The sequence below is a fragment of the Anticarsia gemmatalis genome, chromosome 21 (genome assembly GCF_050436995.1).
Source record: "Anticarsia gemmatalis isolate Benzon Research Colony breed Stoneville strain chromosome 21, ilAntGemm2 primary, whole genome shotgun sequence".
Taxonomy (NCBI): domain Eukaryota; kingdom Metazoa; phylum Arthropoda; class Insecta; order Lepidoptera; family Erebidae; genus Anticarsia; species Anticarsia gemmatalis.
Genome location: NC_134765.1, coordinates 9348977 through 9360396, shown reverse-complemented (window position 1 = coordinate 9360396; position 11420 = coordinate 9348977). Strand labels below are relative to the sequence as shown.

General features: G+C 35.7%; 1 protein-coding gene across 1 annotated transcript; it reads right to left on the bottom strand.

Moving 5' to 3' along the window:
* Positions 1-5283: 5283 nt before the first annotated feature.
* Positions 5284-6195, bottom strand: LOC142982376 (uncharacterized; the record flags this gene model as incomplete). Its single annotated transcript, XM_076128837.1, has 1 exon — positions 5284-6195. A coding segment is annotated over one exon (720 nt), but the record flags the coding sequence as incomplete, so codon positions are not given.
* Positions 6196-11420: the final 5225 nt, after the last annotated feature.

Genomic DNA, 11420 nt, shown 5'->3' with positions numbered 1-11420 from the left:
TTTTGGTCTTATTCATATAACGACATTTTATATTCTTCTCTCGTTCAAGTCATCCGCCTCTCATTATAATTTGTCCTTGTATATTCAGCGTAGCTTAGCGCTTCCAATGTTCCAATCCTTGAATTCTTGAAATTTTCGATCGGGGATCTCGCATTCAGGAAGTGTTAATGTTTATAAAAAAAATATTGTTATACAAAAGGTTAATAAAATAAAATAAATCAAAATATAAAGGATAACAACCACATTTATTACAACTTTACTGTTTGTATAAAAAACAAATTTATTGACCAATGAGGTCAATTGGTCAATAAATTTGTTTTTTTTATATATATCATTAAAAACGAATATCAAACAAACAAAAAATCAACAGCAAAATATAAATATTAAGATAAAAATTAAAAAATAACGGAAACGTTTGCAAATGAATGTTTACAGAAGTACTTTTTATGTTTGGTTATTCTGTCAGCATTCAATTGAAAATGTTATGGAAATCGTTAACAACTAAAGTAATATAATAATATGCTACAAAGAGGCCCTCTCGATTCCAAGTATTTCTGCAAAGCTTTTAATGTGCCCGGTATCAGTTATCGAACAATCAAACTTCTAGAACGTCTTGTGCATGCTTCTTCTCAGTCTCGCAAATCCCTGCGACGAAAGAATAAAGACCGATTATTCCTTGGCTTGATATAGCAGCCCGAACAACCACTTTTGGTGAGTGCAATAGACATGTGTCGATCGCTCGTTCGTAAACAACCATATCAATACTGACCCGCTTAGTCAACGACCCGGTTCGTTCGACCCGTTCAATAGATTGATTGTTTTAATTTCAAACGATTAATGAATGAACATGGCAAAACTGTTCATAATATTTGGGATTTGTGATTTTTGATTTAGTTAGTATTACCATTTCATTCAGCTCTATAAATAGTAATAACTAGAGATGAAACGGATATCCGGTAACTATCCGGTATCCGGCCTTAATACTATCCGGCCGAATACCGGATAGCTACTATTCGGCCGGATAGACATGCGGCCGAAATAAAAAAAGGTCTGGATAAAAAAAATTGTTTAGTAATTATTTACTTTATTTAGTAAGACTTAAGAAACATAATTAGGTATTGTTTAAAGTAGAAAATTAATTAATTAGTACTCATACTGTACTAAGGGCAAATTATGGTGAATAAAAACCAATTTTTCTGCATTGAGAGGCAGCAGGCGGTTTCGCTTCTCTTCATAAATAAGGCCAGCTTCAGAAAAAAGTCTTTCGCTATACACACTACTGCAAGGTGCTGAAAGATAGATTTTGGCAAACTTTGATAAATTTGGGTATTGTTTGGCATTACCTGCCCACCAAGAATAAGGGTCACGATTGCGATCAATTCGCACTGACTTGAGATAAAAATCCAGCTCACAGGTTATCGCGTTTCTTTCTTCGCGTGGAACCTGGCCAGTATTGTTTTCATTTGCTACCTCATCAAAACAATCCCAAAACGTGTCATGAGCTTTGCGAGATACAGCTGACTCTGTCTCCTCTCCTCTACTCTTTTTAGCCGGTGTTGAACATGAACTGCTACTTGAGGACTCTTCACAAGACATTTTTAAATATTCCAACAAGATCTCCTGGCGTGCTCTTTCAGCGTCAATCACCCCCAAGTAGTTTGTTTTAAATCTCGGATCTAGGTAAGTTGCAATCAAGTAGTTTGAGTCTTGACTTATGGAGTTAAAACGAACTTCTAATTCAGCTTTTAACGAGGCGCGCATATGTGATAAATCAGGAGTTCTTTGCTCAGTTTCAGCTTTATCTAAGTATCTTTTTAAAGCAGTTACGTGTGGAATAACTTCCGACACGCAGGATAGTCCAGAACTTGTTATTTTTGTTATTTCTTCGAAGGGCTTTAATAAATTGATACACTGCTCCATTAAACTCCACTGTTGAGCTGTCAAATTTACGAGTGTATCGTGATCAGCAACATACAATGATATGGCACGCTTTTGTTCTAACAAACGTTCAATCAAGTAAAAAGTGGAATTCCACCTAGTGCTAATATCTTGCACTAATTGATGCTCGGGTAAACTTAGCTCTTTTTGAATTGTCAGCAGTTTTTCTTGAGCTAAACCTGAGTGATTGAAGTGCGTTACAAGTCGCCTGCCAGCAGCAATCATTGCTGTCACTTCAGTCTGCACTTTGAGTGACTCGTTTATTGCTTTTTGAAGTGTATGTATAAAACATCTAGCAGAATCGTACTTAGCCAAACGGACACCCTTCACCATATTAGCACCACTATCATGAATTAACAAATGTATTTTAGTGTGCTCAATATCCCAGCGGTTTGCGACAGTGTTAAGTTCCATGGATATATTTTCTCCTGTGTGTGACCCTGAGAAAGGCTTCATTGCCTTGGCATTCATGGACAATGGCTCGTTGTCGAGTGCAATCATTTCGGCTACTAAATAATGATACTTTTTGGCTTTACCATCATTTATATCCCAGAGCAATTTCCTTTCGAAAGATTCTGTCATAGTCAATTGCTTTTTTGGAAATGACGATGAACTTGTCCCCGCAATGGCTAAAGAAATTGTAGTAGGCTCGACAGCGGCCTTGTCTTTATTCACTGCACGAAATTCATCTGGATGTTTTGATTTTAAATGATTTTTCATAGCAGAAGTACCTAGAAAAAAAAAATTAATACTTAATGTAAATAAATACTTTAAACTTGCACTTAAACATGCAAGATACTGTACTCGATAAATAAAGAATTGCAATTAGATTATTACTAGCTTTCCGCTCGCGGCTTCGCCCGCGTGGACTACACGACGTCATCCCGCGGGAATGTAATATTGTTCCGGGATAAAAAGTAGCCTATAGTAGTAGTAGTAGTAGTAGTAGTAGTAGTAGTAGTAGTAGTAGTAGTAGTAGTCTTTTTCACTTTCCAGCCCCCAAACTATCCCCATGCCCCATACCAAAAATCACGTCGATCCGTTGCTTCGTTTTGACGTGAAAGACGGACAAACAAACAAACAAATAAACAAACTGACTTTCGCATTTATAATATTAGTATGGATAGTATGAAAGTATGGACTATTAGATTTATTAGATACATACCTGCTTTTTTGCCTTCGCCGCCACGTGAAATGTTAACATTGCATAATAAACAAACAGCTAACTTATTATTTTCACTGTTTATGTCAAAGTATTCCCATAAGGGCGACTTTTTCTTCGCCGACGCCATTTCTCGTTGTTAAATCTTTTAAAATTCAACTTGAAATTTTCAAATAACAATAGCACAATGAAATAATATTAATAACCTAAAATCACGCACGTGTCTGCACTGCAATCGACAGATTAATCAAATGATGAAATGAATGATGATAAAAAAGAATGAATGATAGAATTGCTAACTTCGCTCATCAACGAAAAGACCCGAATCAAACCGAGGCGACCCGGTCGTTCGCGCGTCGCCTACGCCAAGTGTGTGTGCGCTGCACCAAACGGCTAAGGTCCGCCGAATATTCGGCGGCCGGATATCCGGCTATCCGGCCAGGTGGTAGGCCGAATATCCGGTATCCGGTATCCGGCCAAACTGCTATCCGTTTCATCTCTAGTAATAACTTTAAACAATTGACTGCAATAAAAATACTGGAATTGTATTGTTGTTTATATTTACTTAAGAATTGTACATAATTATTACATACATAAAAAAGAAACAGACATTTTTTATGCTTTCAAATTATAGTTCAAAAAAAAATAATTGAGCTACTTTTTCCGGCTTAAGTCTACTCCGCAGATCGTTGATTGTATTTCCAGCTTTCGCAAATACTCTTTCACATGGAACCGACGTGGCCATATTACATAACCTTCTTTCCATCAATGTAAAAAGGCGAGGATATATATTTTTACGGTCATTCCACCATTTCAATGGTTTTCTGTGCGTTGAAGTAAGGGCTCGTTTATGTATTTATCGGTTTCTATGATAGCAGCTGCTGTAGAACTATGTACTTCCAGGTGCTGCTCAACCTTAGCATCAAAGAAACCCTATATCGTAGAATTTCTACATGGTTCAGTTTCTGGTTTAGATGGTGTGGGAGCTTCTAATACTGCCGGGTTGGGAAAATTTGAAATTTTTGACCTTACAGTTCTAAGTGTGGCTTCAAATCGGTCGTCGCTTGTAAAGCCATACTTTTTAAATCGAGGATCTAAAAATGTAGCCTGTGTAGTTAATTCCATATAGTTAATATCTTTGAATCGTTAACGTCAGGACCCCTGGACCAATAGAGATATTTGATGTTTAGAAAATACCAAAATTTACTACCTTTTTGCTACTATTTGATACCTAACTTCAAATATTTAGTACCTCCACTGACAGCGAAAAAACACGTAAAGAAAGTGGTCAGCCATTCTGACATCAGGACGTCTGGACCATTTTTTTTTCATAGGTCGAGACAACACACCTAATTTATCTCTTTGTAAATATTTACTACCTTTTTAGTACCTCAACATATATTTTTTTCAAATATTTTTGGCATTCCAGAAAAATGCTACGCATGAAAGATTTTTATACATAATGGATTTTTTATAATGGACATTTAATTTGCCACATAAAGCTTATATTTTTAGGATATAGATACATTTATATTGTGGATTAGAAAATCATACACTCTAATATAGAAAATAATTTTAATAACTAGGATTGTAGGCTACATATCAAACTATAAATATCCAGTTTATGCTGACCGCTTATTGTAAGGAAATCCTATAGAATGCTAGATCAGCGTATACAGTAAACTTATAGTGTACATGATGTTGTTGATGAAAGTTAAATAATTAATATTTCATGGCGTATATTAAACAATGAGCAGTCATGTTCTTACAACTTATAGTAACTCTACTAGACATATCGTCGTAACATTGCCATTTCGACTCTCGTCGGCAGTGCGATTTATAATGTCCTACACCTTCGGGAGTCGCAGATGGCACAAATTCAATAACAGACAATAGACTGTATTCTATACCTTTTAAAGATATATATTCTGGTAAATCATTGATGCAAATTTGTACTTGAGGGTTGGGCTCAAAGGCAACAATATTCTTCAAATTATAATCTATGCTTCTTATACCGTCGCAGCTAGAATGTCTACAATTTGACATATTGTTGTCGCTGTTAATCATTGAATTTACAGATTCACTTAATGTGTCTTTGTTGAAGTCAAGTGGCAAAAAAGCACATTTCCTATGAACCTTGTTTACAAGACAGTTAGAATTTGTGCAAGATTCTCTTATATCTGCACTATATATTATATCTAACAATATCTTTTCAAATATGTATGCGACGTTGCATTCACAATTAACATACATTTTATCGCCAATGGTACTATTTGTTACCTATTTGATTTCCATACTGCTAAGGTCAGATTAGTGAAAAATAAATCTTCCTGCAATTTCTAAAATATAAAATGGAGATGTTCGACCACCTTAAATCAGAAAAATAAAATAACATTTAAAACTTTTATTTCAAGTTTTATTGAATAATTATGATCGGTCATACTATAATCACTGTCAGTGGATATAATAAATCGATCCATTTCTTCATCCATAAGACCATCATTTTTTAAATATTCTTCCTCCAAATGCTGTACATGTTTACATTGAACTGCCCAATCTTCCGCTGTAACAGTCTCAAAAGCCTCTTCTGTTAGGCGAACAATTTCTTTTGGATCTTGGCCCACGTTTTTATCCGCTACCCGTCTCTTTACAAGGCTCCACATTTTTTCGATCGAATTGAGATCGCAGTGGTAAGGCGGCAATCTTAGCAATTCATGATTGTGAGATTTTAATAATGCATCCACGGCATATGTAGGTGGACCTTTGTTTTGTTTAATTAATTCAAATAATACAGCTTTTGTCCAAGTATCTTCAAAATATACTCCCTTTTCTCGTAGCCATTCCTGCATGTCACGTTTAATACTTGACATTGTAGGTGCTTTATTTATTTGAGTGCAGTGATACGGAGCGTTGTCCATTACCACAAGTGACCTCTCAGGTAGGTTAGGAATGACTTTCTCAGTCATCCATTTCAAAAAAATTGTTGAGTTCATGTCATCGTGGTAATCTGAGGATTTGGATTGGGATTTGAACATTAACAATGCACCATTTACAGTTCCCGCATGAGCAATTATCCAACGAATAGATATTATAAGACAAGAGATCGGTCAAATCGCTGAGTATATAGGCGGTCCGAGTGTCGCAAAGTCAACTAAACTCACACAACGTAATTACATATTATTACAATACTTTCACACATCTTAAACAGTGGCGACTGATCATATTGATGAAAGTCGTAATCTTTAAATAAATTCATGCCAATAAATCGGCGCAAAGATTTACACATGTGTTTCTTTCAGGTTTATTGACGAAACGACGATTTGGTTCTGGGCGAGTATGGTTGATTTCAGTACCACTTCTAAGTGTTTACAAATAGTGACAACATCGGTTGATGGATATCAGTGTTGCCAACTTGGATTTTGAAAAAGGCGTAGGCCAGATTAGAAAATTACGTAGAAATAGTAAAATTTCCATAATAATATGAGAAATACGTAGATCTACGTACTTTACTTTTTTTTTATTGAAATTAAGACAGTAGGGTAGGTAAAAGTGAATAAAACGACAATTCATAAGACCCTAAAAGTTGCAGACAGACAGCAGATAGATAAAACTGGTTAGAGAGATATCTCCGTGAACAAAAATAATAATAAATAAATAAATATTCCAGTAGCCGGTTAGTTTTTACAATATCTACATTCTACATGTGAAACCACCACTTACAGATAATTTAAAAAAGTTCGCTACTTTCAGGGTCATCGATTTATTTAAATTAATCAATTTTTATTATCATTTTCAGACAAATTAAATTTATACATATATTTATTAAAATGTTTAATGTGTTCCTGCGAAGGCTCGCGGTTTATTTTTAAGCCACTTTTCGTGAAAAGTAAGCCTGTTAGCGTTTCTGTGGAAAGTCTGTTTCTTATGCTAGTTTTCATCAAATTGATCGCAGAAAACAGACGCTCGACATTTGCACTGCTATGTGGCAATACTAATAAATTTTGCGCAAATTGGGCCAGTAAAGGAAACATTTGAGACGAGTCGCCTTTTCTTATTTTTGAAATATGACGCCAAAACTCATCTGCTTTGATTAGCTGATCCTCTTGAAATGGAAGATTAGTATTTCTTAGCGTTCTCCATTCCCGGTCTAATTCTGTCAAATTTGTTGGACATAATCCTGAAAATAAATTATTAATTGAAAACTAAGGGCTCTTTCAATTTAGCCGTATCGTGTCGGACCGCAGCAGTGCCGAAACGGTGCGTTTGTCGTACGGTGCACGGACGGTCATTTGTTTTCATACAAATCGCACGGTGCGGCAACAGTGCGGTGTCGGTACCGAGAACGCACGACGACAGGACGGCAACGTCGTAAGCTCCACGTGTTCATTTCGCTGTTGAATAGTGCGGTGACTAAACGTGACAGCTAATTTCATTGAATTTTCATGTTTATTATTTGCTTAAAATGGATGATATAGACGTGGAAGAATTTATAAATGAAATTTGACTTCTAACTAATTCAAGTAATTCGTAGAAACATTCTCTTGACATTCTTAAGTAATTAAAAAATTTGCTTGGGTCTTGATTTAACCTAGGATAAAGAATATGGAAATCACCAAAATTGCATGTTAATGAAAACATCGGTAGTGTTCTTTTACGGGCGCGGCGTTTTTGTTTCTGTTTGATATTTTTTAACAGGAGCACTAACAGTAATGTTTCTTCGTCAGAGTCCATGGCTACACTGCTGTCACATGAATTTAAAACAACACTAACATACAAACGCACGGCAGTCAGATACGCTTTCAATTTAGGCGTTTGGTGTCGGACGGCTAACGTACCGCAGCGGTACGGCAGCGGGCTATAACCAGCGGCACGGTTAACGTGCGGCAGCCGTACGACACGAAACGTCTAAATTGAAAGAGCCCTTAATAAGACACAGACTCAACTTTTAAATAAAATATTTGAAGTTAATGATTATTACCTGGAAACATTTGCCCTAAATGAGCTATAGACGGTACAGAACGTCTTAAATTTGAGTCCAGCAATGTGTCAGGGTTTAAAAACCTTAAATTTTTCAACCTTTGTCTGTGCTCATCTTCAAAAGGGAAGCGATTTTTTATTTGAATAAGACTTTCAATGTAAAACTCAAGACATTTTTGTCTTAACTGTCTTATTTGATCTGGATGCATATTGTTTTTGTTCATTGAAATAAAAGCAGTAACATTGCCTCCTAAGTAAATGGGGTAAATGGTTTTATTTTTTTTCAATATCAATATTCAATATTTTTGTTTCCAATGCTGCAACTTTGTCATGGACATGAATGCTTGTTTTTTCCTGTTCAGTTAATTCCAAATATTCTGGTTTTAAAAAACATTCCATTATGGTCTTGTAGGTTATAAAATTTTTTTCATATAGCAAGTAGAGTTTTAGGCTTTCAGATTGCATTTCTTTGTTCAAATCATTGAAGTATGGCAACACAAAATTTAAAAATTCTAAATATATTTCTGTGGTTGGTTCCATACATTTATCAAGGATTGACTGAGCTGCAAGCAATCTGTCAGTTAACACAGCACTTTGAAAATATAATTTCAATGCTGGTAGTTGTTCTAGAAGCCTTTTTACAACTTGTAACAAGGACAGCCACCTTGTTTGGGCAGGGTGTAATAGTTTGAATGGTTTAACATTTACAAAACATTGAAACTCTTTGTAGTCTCCAATGCGTTTTGGACTATTCTGTATATAGTTGTAAACATCACGAGCAAAGTCCTCCACACCTCGTGGTAACTTTTTGCAAGCATATGAGGCACAAAGGTGAAAAGAGTGACATATGCATTTCATTAGAAACAGATTCGGAATATCTTTTGCAAACAATGTAGACAAAGAATGATGTTGTCCAAACATGGAATTAGTTCCGTCAGCTGCAAATCCAATCATATTTTCTTTGAATGGAATATTTTCTTCAAAATATTTTGTACATGCATTATGTAAGACTGTAGCTGTACCGTCAACAACTGGTATTAGACATAGAAAACTATCTTCAACATGAAAATCAACTGCAGTCCTTACAATAAGTGCCAAATGTTTAGTTGATGATCTGTCTGTGCTCTCATCAACTATCAGTGAAAACTTATTTTTTTGTAACATTTCAATTAATTTGTTTTCAGCTACTTTACCAGTAACATTTGTAACAATAGCATGTGCCTTTGTTCTTCCAAAAGTTAATTCTGATGCAAGCTTTGAATCTTGGGCAATTGATTGTACAAGATCCTTTAGACTGTCTGCTAAACTAAATGGTAGATTGTGCTCTGCTAGGAAACATGCCATCTTTATTTCTCCAGACTTAATTTTATCTGTGAATGACTTTGATGCAGACTCAGGCAACATTGAAATAATAGTAGGTTGAAGTATTGCACCTGAAAGTAAAAATAAACGCATTAACAGGACTGCGCTTATTTTTATCATGCAGGCTGGCTCTAGCTGTAGAAAAAAATATCCTGAATACTGAAACTGAAACCATAATCCTTCACATCTGATAATTAAATAAACTTACATTCACTAATGACAATAATAAAGTAAAGGAATATTAACATTATTCTGAACTTAGAACCTAGTTCTTTCTTACACTTTATTGGAAAAGTAAGTAAATAATTTAAAACATAAAAAAACACACCAGTAGACCACACCAACCTTTAACATTATTCTTATGTTTAAAAGATTCTGCATGCTTCTCCAAAACTCTTTTACCTCCACCACATCTCAAGTCACACTTACATGAATTACAATAAAAATAGTAATCTCCTTTGTTGCTTTTTTTAATCCAACCTGAATACTTTTGGTCCTTTTCCCACAAGTGTGAATATTTTTGTTCATTATGCAGCTTTCTTTTTTTAGTGGGAGTAACATTGCGCTCTTCCTCACTGTCACTGCTTCTTTCCATAACAGAATTCAATTAAATTGAGCTGAAAAATATTGAAATTAAACTAAACAACACCTTCTATATCTTAGTTCGAAATATTTTTAGGTTAAGATTTACTTTTACCGTTTTATTTACAGCAAGACGCCAAGTTTTACACAGTCTTAATTCAGTTAAATTGAGCAGGAAGCTGAAAAATATTGAAATTAAACTAAAAAACACCTTCGATATCTTAGTTCGAAATATTTTTAGGTTAAGATTCACTTTTACCGTTTTATTTACGGCAGACACCGCAGACAAGACGCCAAGACGTTTCGTTTTACACAGTCACATGAGTCTCAGTTCTTTTGAATTGACTGATGACTGACACTGTTTTTAAAATGAATGGCGTAATAATAAGTTGAGTGGCGAGGCGAGGCGAGGCGAGGCGAGGCGAGGCAAGTATGCGCTAGTATAAAACGGAACGTTTATTAACTTTTTTTTACGAAAGTAACAAAAATAATGCCCATTCAGTCTAACAACGGGATATGTTATTTTGCAATTGAATAATTTTGATAGAAAATACGTAGATTCTGGGACTAAAGTTCGTAGGTTTGCGTGGAAGGCTTAAAATACGTAGATCTACGTAAAAAGACGTAGAGTTGGCAACACTGATGGATATATTAAGCCACCTTTATCCTTCAACTTGATGAATTTGTTATGTGGGTCCTCGATGCTATCTGCAAGTAAAGCGCTAATGCAAACCTCACATTTTAAAGTTTTTATTAATCCATGAACCACGAATCCAGCTATGTAACTTATGGTTTGCGCGCTATATTCAGACAAATCTCGAACCAGAACGTCTACTTCGTCATCAAATTCTGCCATTTCATAAAGAACATTAATAACATCATTTTCATCTTCCCGTGATCGGGCATCAACGGTTGAGTTTATAACTTTGACGGGAGATGAACATGTCAAAAGCGACACTTTTTCGAGTGCTCTACAGTTACCTGATTCTACGTCCCTTAGTTCCGATTTAACCATCTGGGGGCACGGAAGTGCCCCCGCAAGTCGAGCAAAAAAAAAAGCGGCACGGCCGTAACATCCTTTTCTCGAAGCAATTCGGGTCTATCCCACTAGTCCCGTTGAGTTGTCCCGTGACGGGACAACTGGCACTATTTTGTCCCATTTGTCCCGTGGCGGGACAAGTGACACTGTTTCGGTGCCAGTTGTCCCGTTGCAGAAAAATCACGGGACTAATGGGACAGACGGAAGGGTCAAAGCAACTGGTTCCATTGAGTTGCTCTGTGGCAACAGGTACTTGGTACTTTGGTAAGATAGCAGACGTTATACAAACTCGTACATTTTAACAAGGGTAGATATCTCAAATGGAATATGCACTATACTTGTGTAGATAAATTGTAAAAT